The 20035-nt window shown below is 51.6% G+C and overlaps 1 protein-coding gene across 1 annotated transcript in view; it reads right to left on the bottom strand.

The window, feature by feature from the left end:
- Nucleotides 1-19097, bottom strand: part of POLR2A (RNA polymerase II subunit A) — a 35648-nt gene extending 16551 nt beyond the window's left edge. The window contains exons 1-15 of the mRNA XM_053362061.1: nt 18747-19097; nt 17442-17574; nt 16406-16542; nt 14548-14721; nt 13477-13758; nt 11875-12036; nt 10701-10921; nt 10477-10609; nt 8242-8366; nt 6839-7049; nt 5654-5863; nt 3921-4089; nt 2592-2686; nt 1420-1623; nt 1061-1283 (exon numbers count right to left, since the gene is read on the bottom strand). Coding sequence (XP_053218036.1) covers nt 1061-1283; nt 1420-1623; nt 2592-2686; nt 3921-4089; nt 5654-5863; nt 6839-7049; nt 8242-8366; nt 10477-10609; nt 10701-10921; nt 11875-12036; nt 13477-13758; nt 14548-14721; nt 16406-16542; nt 17442-17574; nt 18747-18836 — 2569 coding nt within the window. The 5' untranslated portion in view covers nt 18837-19097. The remainder of the gene's footprint in view (nt 1-1060; nt 1284-1419; nt 1624-2591; nt 2687-3920; nt 4090-5653; nt 5864-6838; nt 7050-8241; nt 8367-10476; nt 10610-10700; nt 10922-11874; nt 12037-13476; nt 13759-14547; nt 14722-16405; nt 16543-17441; nt 17575-18746) is intronic.
- Between the last annotated feature and the right edge of the window lie 938 nt (nt 19098-20035).

Consider the following 20035-nt stretch of genomic DNA (forward strand, 5'->3'; position numbering starts at 1 on the left):
CCAAGGGGTCCCATTTTGCTAAAAGTATTTTCCTTTCCTAAATGGCTTTCATTCTACCCAATCATTAATCCATCTACTTCTTCATTTTGGGTCTGCATGTTTGGGGGCCTCCTGTGGCGCAACGGATCAGTGCATTTGGCTGTTAACCAGAAGGCTGGTGGTTCGAGCCCACCCAGGGATGGCTGTGGGGAGAATTCTTGCATTGCAGGGGGGGTTGGGCTAGATGACCCTAGGGGTCCCTCCCACCTTTAGAATTCTGATTTGGGTTAAAGCCTTGGTTCTAAACCAGTGTCTCGGACACATCTTTGGTGACATCTGTGACTGTACAGTTTGTCTGCTTTGACGCCCCGGAAGCAGAGAGAGGCAATTTAACTCTTGCTCCTTGGGACGTGGGTGGCGCTGTGGGTTAAACCACAGAGCCTAGGACTTGCTGATCAGAAGGTTGGCGGTTCGAATCCCCGCGATGAGGTGAGCTCCTGTTGCTCGGTCCCTGCTCCTGCCAACCTAGCAGTTCGAAAGCACGTCAAAGTGCAAGTAGATAAACAGGTACCGCTCCGGCGGGAAGGTAAACGGCGTTTCCGTACGCTGCTCTGGTTCGCCAGAAGCAGCTGAGTCATGCTGGCCACATGACACGGAAGCTGGACGCCGGCTCCTTTGGCCAGTAAAGCGAGATGAGCACCACAACCCCAGAGTCGGCCACGACTGGACCTAATGGTCAGGGGTCCCTTTACCTTTTACCTTGGGGGATTTGGGGGGCGTCCAAAGCACAGCCTGAGATCTCCTGGCTCAGATTGGATGAGCAAAAGAAGAGTGGCGTAACAGCTGTCCTACCTAACAGGGTTGCTTTTGCCCCCTGGGTGCTGGCGCCCTGTCTAAACCACCAAGGAAACACTGGTCTGGGTTTGGGGTCAGGGTTTCTGAATTCCTGGATTGAATCTGACTTTCCCAGTCAGGATGGGAGGATGAAGCCCGGTTGCTGAAAGAACAGCACTAAACCACCAATTGGAGCCATGTACCCCTCTCTCTTCTCCCCTCCCCCGCCCCCTCCCTCCAAACCCACCTGTTTCAGCTGTTTTGACAGCCGTGTCGATCAGCCCCTCTCGGCCTCCCATGGCGTGGAAGAAGAACTCTGTCGGGGTGAGACCGGCCAGGTAGGAATTCTCCACGAAGCCCCTGCTCTCGGGGCCGTAGTCGTCCTTGATAAAGTGGGGCAGCGTCCGGTGCTTGAAACCAAAGGGGATGCGCTTCCCTTCCACGTTCTGCTGCCCCACCACGGCGATGACCTGTGGGGAGCAGGGGGGAGAGGAGAGGCAGTCACCCAAAGTGCCAGGTGTCCGGCGGAACAGGAAGGCCGGCTGCGATGTCTGGGGTCCGTCCGTCCACCCACCGGGTTCCTGGAAACGGAGGGGCGAGGCCTACCTGCGAGATGTTAATCTTGGAGCCTTTGGCTCCAGAGACCACCATGGACTTGAAGTTGTTGTACTCGGAGAGGGACTTCTGGGCGGATGAGCCGGTCTTGTCTCGGGCGTCGTTCAGGATCCTGTTCACCTGGTTCTCAAAGGTCTGCCTCAGCGTGTTGCCAGGGGTGGGCTCCAGTTCGTTGTTGTGGGCCTTCTCGATCACCTGGAGTCAGGTGAGAAAAAGGGGGGGGGGAAAGAGTCTCAGAACGGGCCCCTTCCCCCAGGACAAAGCCAAGCCCACCCAAGGCTATGGGATTGCTCTCTCCTTCCCTCTCCATCCTACCCAAACACAACCCTCCCTTCCCTCGCCACTGTAGTGTAGCGTTTATAGTGTCGGTCCAGGGTTCAAATCTCCACTAAGGTGCGAAGCTCACAGGGTGGGCCTTGGGCCTGTCACTGCCTCTCTCAACCCAGAGGGTTGTTGTGAGGGAGAGAGGAGGGCGAGGTAAACCACCCTGAGGTCCTTTGAGGAAAGGTGGGCTATAGAGACAATGAATAAACAAACCCATCTCTGCTGGATCCCACAGAGCTCTGTGAAAACCATCTCTATAAGGAATAATAATAATAATAATAATAGCAATTTATTATTTATACCCCACCCATCCAGCTGGGCCTCCCCAGCCACTCTGGGTGGCTTCCAACAAAATATTAAAATACAGTAATGCAGCAAACATTAAAAACTTCCCTAAACAAACAGTATCCCCCTAACTCCACCCCGACGTACCCCTTGAAAATTGCCAATGGTCTTGGTGAACCACCTGGCAGTTTTTCTACCTGCTGTAGCAATTGTGTGTGTGTGCTCTGCTAGGTGCTGTGCGGCTTTTAACCGCCTTGCTTTCTAACACACGCGCTGCAGGCCACCCAGATGAAACCTGCGGACCACAGTTTGTGAAGCTCTGGTGTCGATTTCCCCCCAGCTCCCGATCTACAGGCCAAGGGCAACCAGCCTGAAGCACTGCTGGTGGATTCAGAAGGAAGCACGCCGTGGCCTTGAGCTCAGGTCCTTAACTGCTATGGTGAAATGATGATGAACCCCCCCCCCCACCCACTCTGCCCTCTTTCCCCAAGAGCTCCTATCCCCTTCTCCATACGCTCGTCGCTTTGGGTGCAGAGTTCTGCTCCCTTCCGTACCTCTATGACATCCTGCTTGGCCTTCTTGATGGTGTTCTGAATGTCTTGGTAGGTCTTGGCATCAGCGATGGAGTCTCCGATCCCAATGGTGTGGCCTGCCAAAGAGGGGGAGAAGAGGCTCAACACCAGAAAGAGAGAACAAGAAAGCCAGCGTGGCCTAGTGGTTAGCGTCGGGCTACAGCCTGGGAGACGAGGGTTCAAATCCCTGCCCGGCCATAAAGCTCACAGGGCAACTCACAGCCTAACCTACCTGTGGGGATTAAATGAGGGAGGAGTACCAAGTAGGCCCCTCAGAGAAGCAGAGAGGTTATATGGGCAATAAATCAGGGCTTCCCAAACTCGGGCCCTCATCTGCTCTTGGAATACAACTCCCATCATCCCTAGCTAGCAGGACCAGCGGTCAGGGATGATGGGAATTGTAGTCCAAAATCAACTGGAGACCCAAGTTTGAGAAATACTGCATTTTAGCCTCTGGCACTGGAGCCGGAGCACAGCCCTTGTGTGTGACTTTGGAAATGCAACAAAATAAATACTGTGGTACCTTGGTTTACAACCATAATCCATTCCGGAGGTCTGTTTGTAAACCATAATAATAATTTATTACTTATACCCCGCCCATCTGGCTGAGCCTCCCCAGCCACTCTGGGTGGCTCCCAATCGAGTGTTAAAAACAATACAGCATTAAATATTAAAAAACCCCTAAACAGGGCTGCCTTCAGATGTCTTTTAAAGATAAGATAGCTGCTTATTTCCTTCACATCTGAAGGGAGGGCGTTCCACACGGCAGGCGCCACTACCGAGAAGGCCCTCTGCCTGGTTCCCTGTAACCTCACTTCTTGAAATGAGGAAACTGCCAGAAGGCCCTCGGCGCTGGACCTCAGTGTCTGGGCAGAACGATGGGGGTGGAGACGCTCCTTCAGGTATACAGGACCGAGGCCGTTTAGGGCTTTCAAGGTCAGCACCAACACTTTGAATTGTGCTCAGAAACGTACTGGGACAGGTTGTAGCCCAGGGCATGCTTTTGCCAATGGGGCCTCCAAAAAGAATTTGGTTGTAATCCAAAATAAGTTTGCAAACTGGGACACACGCACTTCCTGGTTTGACGTGTTTGTAATCCAAAATGTATGCAAACCAAGGTACCGCTGTAATGGCAATGCAGAGAACCAGTTCGTGCCTAACTGAGGAGGCCCAAGGTGGGTCTGGTCGAACAAGTAAGGAGTTAAATCAGAACCCCAACGCTGCAACTGCCAGACTCCTCTGGAGGAAGAAGAAACCATGGTGGGGGAATACGCCCCACCAAAACAGACCAAGTTTCACCACCAACCTCACCTTCAATCAGCAGCCAGTTGTTGATAACCGTCTGGATGTTGCTGTAAAAGAGGCGGGTGACATCGTGGCCCATCTCCAGGTAGGAGATGTGGACCAGGGAGCCGGCAGAGGTGCCCAGCGACTTCTTGCAGAGGATGCCCATGATCAGCTCCCCGTTCTCCACGATGACCTGAGGGAGAGAGGGGAAAGGAGAGCGACAGAGGAGCGTGAGGCTGGTGGGGACGGCTAGCAAATCTGGCTACAGCCAGGAAACTAGGGAAGCCCAGCTGTAGAGACCGGTGTGTGTGTGTGTGCTGCAGCTTTGCATCTCCATCCACAAGCCTGGCACCCTTTGAGCCGTGTGATTTTGACTTGCAGCAGGAGTGGGATCTTCTGCTTTGCTCAGTGTGTTGCTCTGCAAACGTTCCATCCCTCGCCTCCTCCCTTCTTGTCACTGTTAGTTCCAGCTAGTGCAAGAGGGCAATTGAGGATCAGGTGGGGAGGTTTTAGGTCTCCACCCCCATCGTTCAGCCTGGACGCTGAGGTCCAGTGCCGAGAGCCTTCTGGCGGTTCCCTCATTGCGAGAAGTGAGGTTACAGGGAACCAGGCAGAGGGCCTTCTCGGTGGTGGCACCCACCCTGTGGAATGCCCTCCCATCAGATGTCAAAGAGATAAACAACTACCTAACATTTAGAAGACATCTGAAGGCAGCATATCCTAGGCCATAAAGATAGGATGTAACTTTGATGTAGATTTTGTTACTCTTTAGGTAGATCTTAAGGGCCAGCAAGAGCGTTCACAAGGAGATGGAAAATACAGTGGTGCCTCGCAAGACGAAATTAATTCGTTCCGCGAGTCTTTTCGTCTTGCGATGTTTTTCGTCTTGCGAAGCACGGTCCGTCGCAACTGCGCCTCTTCAAGCGGCTTTAAGAAAAAAGGGAACAAACTCGCAAGAGGTTTTTGTCTTGCGAAGCAAGCCCATAGGGAAAACCGTCTTGCGAAGCATCGCAAAAAACGAAAAACCCTTTCGTCTTGCGAGGCATTCATCTTGCGAGGTACCACTGTACTAGCTTTCCTTGCCATCCTTCCTTTCCTGTTTACTGCCTGTTTACGAACTCCTGGATTTGCTAAATGCAGTCCTCCTCAATTCCTGTTTTATTTACCCTAAAAACATGTATGCATGCTCAAAGTAGTCTTTGCAGTTAAAAGGATTTCTCTGATCTAACTTTGTCCTACGGGGGGTTTGTTTTTTTTAATGCTCAGAGGACATCTGATTGGCTCTTACAAGCGCTGTGTTAAGAGTTCTTTTGTTAATAAAAGGGACCTGGGCCAGGGAGTAACAAATTATTATTCGCACTTCCTCCCAGAGTCTTGCTGGCCAAGCCTCGTGTGTATTAATCAGGGTCCGATCCTTCCTTGGCCTTTGGAATGCAATAAGCCAGGCTGGTGAAGAAGAAGAGGAAGAAGAGTTTTGGATTTGATATCCCGCTTTATCACTACCCGAAGGAGTCTCAAAGCAGTTAACATTCTCCTTTCCCTTCCTCCCCCACAACAAACACTCTGTGAGGTGAGTGGGGCTGAGAGACTTCAGAGAAGTGTGACTGGCCCAAGGTCACCCAGCAGCTGCATGTGGAGGTAGCAGGGAATCAAACCCCGTTCACCAGATTACAAGTCCACAGCTCTTAACCACTACACCACACTGGTGAAGTCTGCCTTCCCCCTCCTCCCCCAGAGGCCTGCCCCACCAACAGTACCTTGGTGTCTCCGGGAGAGATGTGCTTGTAGGGCCCGCTGTCCTCATCGTCCGGATGGGTGCTGTGCGTACGGATGCAGTTAATGTGTCCTGGGATGATGAGGGAGAAGATCTGCTTCCCGGTCCAGAGCGGGCGAGGCTTGAGGATGGCCGGCTGGGGCACTTTGCCGTCCCAGGTGGAGAGGAACATCAGCAGGTTCATCACTTCGCCCTGAAGGGGAGATCAGGAAAAGGTAAGCAGAGTGGTTATTGCCCGGGCTTTCCCCCATGAAAAGGGAACATTTCATGCTTATAACCCGACATCTCCCTCCCCAAAACCACCAAGTCTTACTAAAGCAGAACTTGCTACAAGTACAGGAAAAGGGGAGGGCGAAATTGCCCCTCTTTGTGCAGAGAAATCTGATAAAATATGGCATGGTTCTAGTTCCGACACTAAAACCCGCCGGAAGATTCAGGACCGGTCAAAAGAAAACCCTGCTTTACACAGTGCTAAGTCAAAGTATGGGACTCCCTGCCACAGGGGGGCAGTGATGGCCAACTCGGATGGCTTTAAAATAGGATTAGACAAATTCACAGAGGAGAGGGTTATTGAAGACTGTTCTCCACCATCAGAGGCACCAACGCTTCTACAACAGCAGCAAGAGTATTGTTAGCCCAGAAACGGAAGCAAGAAGAAATTCCGACGAAAGAAGAATGGCAGACGAAATTAATGGACTATGCAGAAATGGGCAAAATGACAGGAAGGATTCGAAACCTGCGGGACCAGAGATTTACAGAAGATTGGAAGAGGTATATGAATTATTTGAAGAGCAACTGTAACCAACAAATTACGCTAGAAGTTTTGTAAGGAGAAATATACAAAGTGTTACAAAGTAGAAAAAGAGATACTGGTTCTGAGTTTGAAATGTAATAGGGAAAATAAGAAATGCACACTGAGAGATTAGATAGGAAAATTTTCAGACAGGATTGATGGAAGTCAAAAAAATTGAGTAAGATGTAAAAGTATGTTTAATTACTTTTGAAAATGGTATGTTAAAAAACTAATACAAGTTATATTAAAAATAAAAGAGGCAGCAATGCTTCTGAAGGCCTGTTGCTGGAACCACAGGAGGGGAAGATGGTCTGGTGCTGGATTGGCTCTGAAGCTATGCATAAATAAGGCTGTCTCTGCAGAACCTGCCCTCACCCTCTCTAGGAAGACGTCTCTCTTGGTGAACTTGCGGACGGCCGTGAGGGTGTCCTGCACGATGCCCATGACGGGCCTGTTGGACTGAGGCGTGACAATCATACGGGGCACCATGGCCAGCTCTTGGATCTCTGCCCGCGTCTCCAGGGACTGGGGAAGGTGCAGGTTCATCTCGTCGCCGTCAAAGTCGGCATTGTACGGGGTGGTCACACTGGTGGAGAGGAAGAGAGAGAGAGATTGAGAACAACGGAGGGCAGCACTCAGGCCGAGTGCCAGGAAGGAAACTGTACAGATGCCTGCCTGAGTTTGCAGAGAGGAAAAACCAGGGATGGGGAGCAGCTGGGTCAGGCGGCCTTGGAATCATAGCTGTCAACGTTTCCCCTTTTTAAAGGGAAATTCCCTTGTTCCAAATAGGATTCCTCGCAAGAAAAGGGGAAAGTTGACAGCGATGCTTGGAATTGAGGTTGAATCCTGACAAGACAGAAGTACTGTTTTTGGGGGACAGGAGGCGGGCAGGTGTGTGGGGCTCCCTGGTCCTGAATGGGGCAACTGTGCCCCTGAAAGACCAGGTGCCCCATTCAGGACTCACAGCTGTCCATGGAGGCGCAGGTCAATTCTGTGTCCAGGGAAGCTGTTTATCAGCTCCATCTGGTACGCAGGCTGAGACCCTACCTGCCTGCGGACTGTCTTGCCAGAGGGGTGTATGCTCGGGTTATCTCCTGCTTGGAGTACTGCAATGCGCTCTACGTGGGGCTACCTTTGAAGGTGATCCGGAAACTGCAACTAATCCAGAATGCGGCAGCTGGACTGGTGACCGGGAGTGGCCGCCGAGACCATATAACACCGGTCTTGAAAGACCTACACTGGCTCCCAGTACGTTTCCGAGCACAATTCAAAGTGTTGGTGCTGACCTTTAAAGCCCCAAACAGCCTTGGTCCAGTATACCTGAAAGAGTGCCTCCACCTCCATCGTTCTGCCCGGACACTGAGGTCCAGCTCCGAGGGCCTTCTGGCGGTTCCCTCACTGCGAGAAGCCAAGTTACAGGGAACCAGGCAGAGGGCCTTCTCGGTGGTGGCGCCCGCCCTGTGGAACGCCCTCCCACCAGATGTCAAAGAGAAAAACAACTACCAAACTTTTAGAAGACATCTGAAGGCAGCCCTGTTTAGGGAAGCTTTTAATGTTTAATAGGTTATTGTATTTTAGTGTTTTGTTGGAAGCTGCCCAGAGTGGCTGGGGGACCCAGCCAGATGTGCGGGATATAAATAATAAATTATTATTATTAATTATTATTATTATTATCTCTTTCCAAAAAATAAGCCGAACCTTTTCCCCTCTTTTTCAAGCCTGCCCCTTACCCACACTCTCAGTCAAACACACACAGAGAACAGCGCCTTCTTTCTCACCTGAGATTGAGGCGAAAGGTGGACCACGGCAGGATGCGCACTCTGTGCCCCATCATGGACATCTTGTGCAGCGTTGGCTGTCGATTGAAAATGACGATGTCGCCGTCGCACATGTGCCGTTCTACCTGGAAGGGGAGATCAAGCAGTAGAGCCGTTGGTTTGCTGCCTCGAAGGATGGGCAGGAAGACTGGAGGGAGCCAGGGGAAGGAAGACTGCAAAATGCACATGGAATTTTCTGCAGCCAAACTTATTCAAGTACTGAATCCGCATCAGCACGAATTCTGAAAACTTTTATCATTTGCACAGATGCACGTTGACGCACCAGTGAAATAGGACACAACCCAGCTTCAAGAAGCCTGCATATTTATTATATAATGGAGCGAAGGGAAAATATTTTTTCAGACTGAGGGCCATATTCCTTTAGGGGAAACTCCCAGGGGCTGCATGCCGGGGCAGGCAGGGCCAGAGAAAAGCTGGCAAAGCAACAAATTTAAGTATTTACCTTTTTAGGTTATGCTAGCTTCTATGCTCACTCACTCATCCCTCTTCTTTATCCTCTCTCCAGGAAAGAAAGAGGCATTATCAGAGCTCAAGGGCACCATCCCAGCAAGGCAAAAAGACCCAAGAAGCGTGAGAGGGAAGGTCAGTGACAGGGGTGGCCTGTGCAGAGTCCCGAGTGCGAGACGCCTGAATGCCTGCTCTGCTTGCTGCAATGATTTCTAGCTTACTACGCAATAATGTTAAGGAAAGCCTGGATTCTGGATCAGGCCAAGGACCCCCCAAGCTGAGAAGTCTGTTCTCACAGGATCCAACCAATGCTTATTAATAAAATAACAACAACAAACAAGAAGAACCATGATAATTTGCATTCCGCCTTTGATATGTAGATCCAGGGGTGCAAACCTGAATAGAATATTGGGAGGGCCCAGGTAAGCCCCACCCTGCATAACTGATCACAGCACCATTTGAATGGCAATGCCTATCATCTTTTTTGGGGGGGCCTGGCCCCCTCAAACATTTTATTGGAGGAGGGGCCAAAGGAACGTCAGCTCCTGGGAGTTGGCTACTATGCCTAGACCGCAGGGTGGTTCGCAAAACATAAAAATACAATATCAGATGTCAAAGAGATAAACAACTACCTGACGTTTAGAAGACATCTGAAGGCAGCCCTGTTCAGGGAAGTTTTTAATGCGTGACATTTAAATGTATTTTTTATTTTTGTTGGAAGCCGCCCAGAGTGGCTGGGGAGACCCAGCCAGATGGGCGGGGTACAAATAAATAATAATAATATAAAAACACAACGTTCATAATGAAAAAGGTGACAAAAACCAGTAACACCCCCCCCCCCCATTTAAAAAGGCACCGGATGTTAATCAGCCAAAGGCCTGCTTGAAAAGGAATGTTTTTGCCAGGCGCTTAATGTTAATCAAATCAGCAGATGAGCTTCCCGGGGGGGCGGGGGGGGGGGCGGACGACATTTCCTTACCCCGCCTGCCCCACATGGGAAGGTTTGCAAAGAGCGATACGCCCCCAAAACCTTTGGTCTCTCTCCCTCTCTCTGGCATTTCCCAACTGTCCCATTTGCTCGAATTTGTCCAACTTTAAAGGAACGCTTGGCGTGGTCGCTTACAAAAAAGGCCACCACAGTCTATCGGAATGGAAGAGGCTACAAGATCTGCAGCTCACACAAGGCCTTTCTTTTAATGCTAGCGGATGAATCGAAGAATTGTAGGGTTCTGCTGGTGGAACAAGCAAGGTAAAAGTAAAGGGACCCCCGACCATTTGGTCCAGTTGTGGCCGACTCTGGGGTTGTGGCACTCATCTCGCTTTACTGGCCGAGGGAGCCGGCGTACAGCTTCCGGGTCATGTGATCAGCATGTCTAAGCCTTCTGGCGAACCAGAGCAGCGCATGGAAACACCGTTTACCTTCCCGCCGGAGCGGTACCTATTTATCTACTTGCACTTTGACGTGTTTTCGAACTGCTAGGTGGGCAGGAGCAGGGACCGAGCAACGGGAGCTCACCCCGTAATGGGGATTCGAACCGCCGACCTTCTGATCGGCAAATCCTAGGCTCTGTGGTTTAACGCACAGCGCCACCCGCGTCCTGGAACAAGCAAGAGGGCTCCCCAAATCCTTCTTTGTTCCAGCACCATTGTGGGCTTACTCCAGGATGGGAGGGGGCTTTGATTCTCCTACCCAACTTTGTGTCCTGTCCCGCCCCCAGCGGAACTGACCTTGTACCCTATCTGCAGGTGGAGGTCGCTGGGCTTTGGGTGGAAGCGGAGGTCAATCCTGTCGCCGTTGTCCCGGATAATGTACTTGGCTCCGGGGTACTGGCTGTTCCCTCTGCGCACCAGCTCCTGCAGCCTAGCGGAGGCGGAGAGGGGTTAGCTGGCATTCGGGGCGCGAGGCACCTGAGCACACCAGATGTGGGGTGCAGTGGAGAAAGGGGGCTCACCTGTCGATGTTGAAGGGCGTCACTATCTCGGCGAAGGTCATGTTGGCCGCAATGGATCGGGGCACGCCCACCTGGTCGATGGAGAGGTTGGGGTCCGGGGTGATGACCGTCCGGGCCGAGAAGTCCACTCGCTTGCCCATCAGGTTCCCTCGCACGCGCCCCTCTTTCCCCTTCAGCCTCTGCTTCAGGGACTTCAGAGGCCTCCCCGATTTCTGCATGGCCTGGAAATCAAGAGGTTGGAGGAAGCAAAGCATTACTCTCTTGCAAATGCTGGTGGGGAACACAAAAGTGCAAAGAATGGCTTGCTTTTGCTTGTGGAGCAAGCAGGAGCGTCCCATTCTGGACATTTGTCCTCCACCGACTGGGAACCGCTCTTAAAGACGTCTAAGTAAGGGAAACTGGTCAACTTTCTAATCTAACTCAAGGCAGGACAATCCGATGGATTAAGAACCGAGTGAAACTCTGCTATCCTGTCCAACAGACATGTGATTTTGCGTGTCTCTGTGTATCAATCTCTCTCCTAATCCACTCAATGTATTTTTGTGTCTCAGGAGACAATGGAAGAGAGTTCTGCCTTCAGGGGTGAAGACAAACTTTTGGAGAGCTACAGCGCTGCTGAGCTACAACTCCATGCCGGCAGGGGCTGATGGGAGCTGTAGTCCGCGTGGGTTATCCCTGGCTTATGCGCTACATATATTCCACATCAACCACCATCAAGCGGGCTGCCCTCCAGCTGCTTTGGACAACTCCCAACAGCCACACTCAGCACAACTGTGCTGTCGGCAGGGGCTGATGGGAGTTGTAGTCCGGAGTGCTGGGAGGGCAGCCAATCAGGTGAAGGCTGCTGTAACGGAGCCTATTTGCATCTAATGAAATGTGAATCAGTAACCACCACCAAATTGAGACAACTTTTGGGTTCCCACTCCCCAATTCTGTCCAAACCACGGATGGGGGGGGCAGAAAGTCTCTTGTAATCAGAATGAAGGCAAATATCACTCCAGACCAACAGACCTGGGGAGGCCTCCGCCCAAAGAAGCTTAACCTGCCTGCACTCACCAAGATGGAGGGAGGAGACATCGCAGCCTACTTATGCCTCGCTGACTGCTCTGCGAAAGAGGGGCGGCTGCCGATTTCTACCCTGCTAGGGACAGGCAGAGGCCCCCTAAGCACTTACGCGGGGCAGCCCAGGCAGCTCGTTGTCCACCATGGTGGCCACGTGGAACTGCAGCAGCTTGACGTCTTCGGCGATGACGTGGGCAGCCGCTCCGTTCTGCTCGTTCCTCCGCAACTGGTTGTTGATCTTCACAATGTCAGCCAGCTTGTGAGTCAAGTCGTCCTGGGTGGGGAGAGGAAGGAAGGAACAGCCTGTCAGGGCAGACAAAATCAGCCAACCTGGGCCCCGCAATCCTCACCGGAGGCGCTGCTTCGTGTGCTCCCTCCGCAGGAATTCTGAAAGGTGGCCACCCCACATCAGGCCTTTTCAGTGGTGGCTCCCTGCTTATTGAATGCTCTCCCCAGGGAGGCTGACCCGGCATGGTCATTACATATCTGCAGGTGCCCAGCAAAAATATTTCTTTGTGCTAAGCCTTTGGTTTTCATATACGGTCTCTTATAAGTGAGTTGGATGTTTTAATCCAGCTTTTTAAACAATACAATTGCCTTTTTCTTTCCTTTCCCCCCGTTTTAATAAATCTGGCTGTTTTTGTTTGCTTAACATTTCACGTTGCTTAAGAGCCACTTCATTAAAAAAAAAGTAACTAATACAGTGGTGCCCCGCAAGACGAAATTAATTCGTTCCGCGAGTTTTTTCTTCTTGCGAGTTTTTTGTCTTGCGAAGCACGGTTTCCCATAGGAATGCATTGAAAATCAATTAATGCGTTCCTATGGAGACCGCCTTCAGACCAGGTCCGGGGACAGTCTGTCCCCGGACCTCTTCTGAAGGCAGGCCGGGGGAGAACAGCAAGCTCCGGGGACAGAGGTGAAGGGGCAGTGCTCCTTCGCCTCTTTCCTCGAACCTCTTCTGTAGGCAGGAGGGGGGAGAACGGCTTTTCTTCCCACCGCCAGCCTTCAGAAGGCTGTTCTGAAGGCTGGCGGTGGGAAGAAAAGCCCTTCTCCCCCCACCAGACTTCCAAGGGATTCCCTCACTGCCGCCCGCCTTTAAAAGAGGTCCCCGGAGATTTCCCTATGGGCTTTCTTCTTGCGAAGCAAGCCCATAGGGAAATTCGTCTGGCGAAGCACCTCGAAAAACGGAAAACTCTTTCTTCTTGCGAGTTTTCCGTCTTGCGAGGCGTTCGTCTTGCGAGGTACCACTGTAATTGGCAAAGACAAAAGCAGAAGGAAGTTGGCCCTTTTATACGTTCTCGTTGCAAGCCACTGGCTAATTGTCTACATATGACATATGAAAAAAGAACCCTGCAGGATCAGGCCAATGGCCGGTCTAGTCCAGCATCCTGTTCTTACAATTCCCAACCAGAGGCCTGTGGAAGACCTGCATGCAGGATTCGAACACAGGAGCCCTCTCCTGCTCCTGTAGTTTCCAGCAAGCAGTACTTGGAAGAATTACTGCAGTTTCCCCAAACTTAGGTCCCCAGCTATTCCTGGACTACAAGTCCCCTCATGCCTAGCTAGCGGGACCAGTCATCAGGGATGATGGGAGCAAGAGCCGAGGACCCAAAGTTTGGGAAACATTGCATTTCTGCCTCTGGCGGCGTGAGTTCTGAGTTGGAACGAGGCTTGCTCTCTTCCCCCGCCCCCCAAGTCCACCCTTGGCCCATACCTGATTCCTGGCAGAGCCCTGCATGACGACAGCGGGGCGGACAGACAGTGGCGGGACCGGGAGCACCGTGCAGATCATCCACTCGGGCCTGGCGAACTTGGGGTCCATGCCCAGGATGAAGCACTCCTCGTCCGAGATGCGCTTGAAGATCTCGTGCACCCGCTCCGGGCTCAGCAGGATCTTCTTCTCCTGAGAGTCCTCGTTCACGTGCTTCCACTCAGCGTAGAGCTCCAGGCCCGAGCGCCGGATCCTCGGCTGGTAGCGCCCGCAGCCGCCGTGACCCTGGATAAAGAGGCAGCAACGAGGCAAAGCTGTCAGGTCAAACAGGGGTCCTTTCCAACTGCCGTAAGCCTAGGGTAGGAATCCTCAAAACTGGGTCTCCTGCTGTTGTCGGACCAGAACTCCCATCATCCCTGGCTAGCAGGACTAGTGGTCAGGGGTGCTGGGAGCTGTAGTTCAATAACAGCAGGAGACCCACTGCCCTAGTGGCACATTTGAAATTCTTAAGGAACTGTTGGAGGTGGTCCCTTCCAACTCTACAATTCTGGGATTCTATGATCTGGGAGAACATCCACAACGGTCCAGGAGGCAGAGAAGAAAAGCGAGTGTTAAGATAACACGCAACATCTTACAAGCTCAACCAACCAAAGTCTTGGTGCTGACCTTTAAAGCCCTAAACGGCCACGGTCCAGAATATCTGAAGGAGCGTCTCCACCTCCATCGTTCTGCCCGGACACTGAGGTCCAGCTCCGAGGGCCTTCTGGCGGTTCCTCCCTTCAAGAAGCCAACTTACAGGGAACCAGGCAGAGGGCCTTCTCGGTGGTGGTGCCCGCCCTGTGGAACACCCTCCCACCAGATGTCAAAGAGAACAACAACTACCAGACTTTTAGAAGACATCTGAAGGCAGCCCTGTTTAGGGAAGCTTTTAATGTTTGATGTATTACAGTATTTTAATATTTCTTTGGAAGCCGCCCAGAGTGGCTGGGGAAGCCCAGCCAGATGGGCGGGGTATAAATAATAAATTATTATTATAACCCCACTGGGCTTGCGCAGCTGATTTGCGGTCCTGACCTTTTCCTTCGTGATGTCCTCGTCGCCTTCGGCCTGCTCCACTCCAAACTTGTTGTCCATCTCCTCCCCACCTTCGCAGATGTTCTTGCCTTTGCAAAGGTCGTAGACGTGGGTCAAACGCTTCTTCGGCTGCCCTTTGGATTTGGCCAGGATGTCTTTGATCTTCGGGTTGTTCTGCGGCAAAAAGAAGAACGGGGCGTTCCCCCCAAATAATAAAGGGTGTGATCAACCGTGCCAGATTTTGGGTTCTTTTGAATGACCTCCCCACCCCCAACATCCTCAATACTACGGGGTAATAGAAAAAGTCATTTTACACCTAGTGCAATTGTAAACTGGACTATAACTCCCATTATCCACGACTACCAGCAAATGTGAGAATATCTCACTATTCGCCATAGCTCATGGGAAGTAGGCCTCACATCAGAGGGGACATGGGCAGGCTGGGAAGGGATGAAACGGGCCTTTCTTGCTGCAATGACAAGAACACTCCACATATACCAGTACTCTGTTCTCTTAGGATGAACCCATATTATTCTGCCTTCCTGAGCGGTTCAATGTGGGGGTTTGTACACCCAAAGTGTTTGGAGTCAGAATCGGGGGAAACAGAAGACCTTTGAACTCAAGCTGAACAAAGGGAGGGGGAGGGCTGACACAAACAGGACCTTCTTGGGAGTGGCACCTATTCACCTTGTGCCATACAGGCTCATTTTTCAGAACTAGATAAAAAATGTTTTTATTCCCCCTAGTTCTGGTTCTCAGTGGCTACTAAGACTGGTTATTTCAAGTAACCCTTAAGGTTTCTGCAGCTGATGGAATTGCTTTCTGAGTTGTAGGTTAGTGCTGTGAGACAGTTTAAGAATTATATACTGAAAGATAAGATTAAAAACAAAAAAGGATGATTGCCCACAAAGAAGCCACACAAAGCTTTGACTCACAGGCAGGTATGACCGATAGCAGAATATAGAGTTAGAAAAAAATATATTGGTCAACCCTAAGGCTTGTCAGCATACACTCACCTGGTCACCTGTGGCAGGTATCCAAGAGCCAACAAGATGGGAAATTGTGGACAGAAAATTAGATTATTTCTCTTCTTTGAAAAGCCATAGGGGAGCACAGCCAGGAAAGCTGTGGTGCCCAGAACTGGACAAAGCATTCCCAGTGTGGTCTGACCAAAGCAGAATAGAGTGGGACTATTACAGTGGTACCTCGGGTTAAGTACTTAGTTCGTTCCGCAGGTATGTTCTTAACCTGAAACTGTTCTTAAACTGAAGCGCCACTTTAGCTAATGGTGCCTCCTGCTGCTGCCGCGCCGCTGGAGCACGATTTCTGTTCTCATCCTGAAGCAAAGTTCTTAACCCGAGGTACTATTTCTGGGTTAGTGGAGCCTGTAACGTGAAGCGTATGTAACCTGAAGCATATGTAACCAGAGGTACCACTGTAGTAGCTAATGTCGCAGAAGGCAGAATCAGGATTCAAAATGACCTTTTGACAGATTGGAGAACTGCACCCAAAGTAACAAAATGAATTTCAATTGGAAACATTTGAATTGAGCATCCCCTCAACTCCTCATCATTTATATTGATGTTGAACAGCAATGGGCCCAGGACAGAATCCTGCAGCACCCCACTTGTCACTGCCCCCCTCTCCGGATGACCAGAAACCATTAATGAGTACACTTTGGGTTCGGTCAGCCAACCAACTACAAATCCACATAACAGTTCCCTCGTCCAGCCCGTGTTTCACCAGCTTCCTTGTGAGAATATCACAGGGGACTTAGTGAAAAGCCATACTGTTTTCGTGCTATTCACTGGTCTGAGCTTGTTTCTAAAGCTGTCCAATAGCTCCAGCCATTACTCACAGAGTCAACCAGAAGCTTGGAGCAGAAAAAGCAGACGCAACGGAGAACCTTCATCGTCTTGCCCAAGAAGCCGACGTGGAAGACAGGCTTGGCCAGCTCAATGTGTCCGAAATGGCCGGGGCATTCTGTCATGTTGCCTGCCGGAGAACAGAAGGACGGGAAAATCATGATATGATAAAAGGTAAAGGTACCCCTGCCCGTACGGGCCAGTCTTGACAGACTCTGGGGTTGTGCGCCCATCTCACTCAAGAGGCCGGGGGCCAGCGCTGTCCGGAGACACTTCCGGGTCACGTGGCCAGCGTGATAAAGCTGCATCTGGCGAGCCAGTGCAGCACACGGAACGCCGTTTACCTTCCCGCTGCTAAGCGGTCCCTATTTATCTACATGCACCCGGGGGTGCTTTCGAACTGCTAGGTTGGCAGGCGCTGGGACCGAGCAGCGGGAGCGCACCCCGCCGCGGGGATTCGAACCGCCGACCTTTCGATCGGCAAGCCCTAGGCGCTGAGGCTTTTACCCACAGCGCCACCCGCGTCCCTCATGATATGATAGCCATGTTCAAATATATAAAAGGATGTCACATAGAGGAGGGAGAAAGGTTGTTTTCTGCTGCTCCAGAGAAGCGGACACGGAGCAATGGATCCAAACTACAAGAAAGAAGATTCCACCTAAACATTAGGAAGAACTTCCTGACAGTAAGAGCTGTTCGACAGTGGAATTTGCTGCCAAGGAGTGTGGTGGAGTCTCCTTCTTTGGAGGTCTTTAAGCAGAGGCTTGACAACCATATGTCAGGAGTGCTCTGATGGTGTTTCCTGCTTGGCAGGGGGTTGGACTCGATGGCCCTTGTGGTCTCTTCCAACTCTATGATTCTATGAGCCCCTCCGACTCCCAGATTCTGAGACTGCCCCCCTCATCCCCTTCCCAATAACCAGTTTTCCTAGTGAGGCCCCAGCATAGTCTCCCCCAGCCTGGTACCGTGCGGCTGGGGCTGCTGGGAATTGTAGTACAAAACGCCTGACGCACAGCCCTAAGAACCCACCTGCACAGGTCTGGCACCGTCCTGTCCTTTCAATGACACCCTGTCGGGGGTCCATCAGGCCCCCCAGCTTGGGGCGGCCCCCTTCTGTTGTCTCAGGGTACTTGATCCCCCCTTCCGTCACCGACATCCGTTTCTAGAAGGAAAAAAAAGAAAGGAGAATCAGTATCAGCCAAGTCTTCAGGGTGTGGGGAAAGCCAGACGTCAAGAATGGGGACCCAAACAGCACCAGGAGCCCTAGAAGGAGAAAAGAATGATATCTAGGTTTGGAGATACAGAAGCGCAAAGGGCGTTTTATTATTATTATATCACTTCCCTAATGGTGCTCTAAAATCCATTACCAGGAAAACAAAGTGTTTTTAAGTAAGTGAAGACTATCAGGACGACACCTTCCATTCAGGAGAGAATTTACTGCAGGGATAAAACAGCTTCACAAACTTTACAGCCTGCCCTAGCTCTCCACATCAACAAGATTACAGGCAAAAATGAAAGAAGGCAGCGAAGCTCTACTACGTACAGCAAGACCCATTTCATCAATTTTCTCTCCCCACACAGAAGGGGCTTTCTGAGATTTTAATGGGAGACAAGCAACAAATGCTATTTAAAACGTGGGATCTGTGAGCAAGTTTTAAGGAGAGAGAGCCTAAGGCCAGCTCAACCAGAACTTACTTGCTGTGTGTTTTATATGGAAACAAATAAAAACCGCAAAGTTCTTTCAAAATGCAGTTTTGGAGTCAGTGGAGCAAATGTGTGCATGCATGTAATATTCTTCAGCATAAAGATGCCAACATGGACTGTGCTGCCATTCCTTTGAAAACAAATCGGGATCTTTTGCTAAAAGGTGGCATAAAATCAAATTAGCAATAAGAGTCCCAGCAGCAGAAACATTCAATTATTAAGAAAAAAATGATAAGGAAATCCACTTAGGTACCCCGGGGGGGGTATCCAAAGAACAGAGTTTTGTGGCACTTTTAACATCTGCAAACTGGTGGGGAAATTTGTCTTGCAGGAGCGAGCACGCTTCTGGCTGCCTTCTTGCAAACCAACATTTTTTTTGGGGTAGGGGGAGAGAACACTGTGCTCCCCCCAACCAGGAAAGTGCAATCGATCTCCCTTTCTCCCACAGGAAAGCCAAGCACACCCGCATTTTTTTCCTTCTTTATTGCCCTTCCAAAATCCCAATGCGATAAAAAGTCTGGAGAAAGTTCTTCGAAAGACCCCACCACCCACCCTTATTTTTCGCACCACCACCACACCTTCTTTAAATCATAAAAGATGACATAAAAACAGAGCGGCGCGCGAACCCACCATCTCATCCGGGCTCAGGATGCCGAATTGCACGCGCTTGATGGTGCGCAGCGGGCACGCGCTGTCCCCGGACGGCGCTCCCCCGTGCATCTTTGCACACTTTTTTTTTTCCGCCTCTCTCCGCCTTTTGGGGTGTCACGTGACGCAGACGCGGCGCTGCCTCCGCCTCAGCCAGGAAGCAGCCGCGGCCCCTCCCCCACACGCTCCGGTTTCCACCGAGGCCTACCGAGCTCGCCGCGGGTTCAGGGACAGGGTCTCCCTCGCCGCCCCGCGGACCGCGAGTCGGGGAGGTGCCGGCAGACTCAGCCGCGTCCCCCAACTCCGCCCCACCCGCGCGCGCGCCCTCGCGACCACGTCCGGCCGCCTATCCCCTTCCCTCCCTTCTTCTCCCTCCGCGCTCTAAAGCGCGACTGAGCCAGCAGGCTCTCCGGCGCCGCCTTATATAGACTCTCCCCCCTGCACGGGGCTACAGGAGCAGAACGGCAAGGGCGAGGACGCGGAAGTGGGCGGCGCCGCGGCCTGCGTCCCCTTATGAGCGGAGGAGAGGCGGGAGGGGGCGTGGCTAGAGCGAAGGGGTTGGGAGGAGAGAAAAGCGGGCGGGGAGGCGCCGCAAGCGGTGGGGGTGCGGCCATACCAATTGAGTAAAGGGGGGGGAGAGAAAGAGATAAAAGGCGTTGGGTGAATTGTCTGCCTGTTCGCCTTTGGCAAATCGATAGATCGCCTGTTTTTAGTTTGTGCGGGGGGGGGGGGGGGAGTGACATTTGGTTTCAATGGGGATTGTTCCCGAGTAAAACGGGCAGAAACATCACCTTGCCAACAAAGGTCCGTATAGTTAAAGCTCTGGTTTTCCCAGTAGTGATGTATGGAAGTGAGAGCTGGACCATAAAGAAGGCTGATCGCCCAAGAATGGATGCTTTTGAATTCTGGTGCTGGAGGAGACTCTTGAGAGTCCCATGGACTGCAAGAAGATCAAACCTCTCCATTCAGAAGGAAATCAGCCCTGAGTGCTCACTGGAAGGACAGATCCTGAAGCTGAGGCTCCAAGACTTTGGCCACCTCATGAGAAGAGAAGACTCCCTGGAAAAGACCCTGATGTTGGGGAAGATGGAGGGCACAAGGAGAAGGGGACGGCAGAGGACGAGATGGTGGGACAGTGTTCTCGAAGCTACAAACATGAGTCTGACCAAACTGCGGGAGGCAGTGGAAGACAGGAGTGCCTGGCGTGCTCTGGTCCAGGGGGTCACGAAGAGGCGGACACGACTAAACAACAACAACAAAAACGAGTTTAG

Source organism: Podarcis raffonei, chromosome 13 (assembly GCF_027172205.1).
Source record: "Podarcis raffonei isolate rPodRaf1 chromosome 13, rPodRaf1.pri, whole genome shotgun sequence".
In the NCBI taxonomy this organism is placed as follows: Eukaryota; Metazoa; Chordata; class Lepidosauria; order Squamata; family Lacertidae; genus Podarcis; species Podarcis raffonei.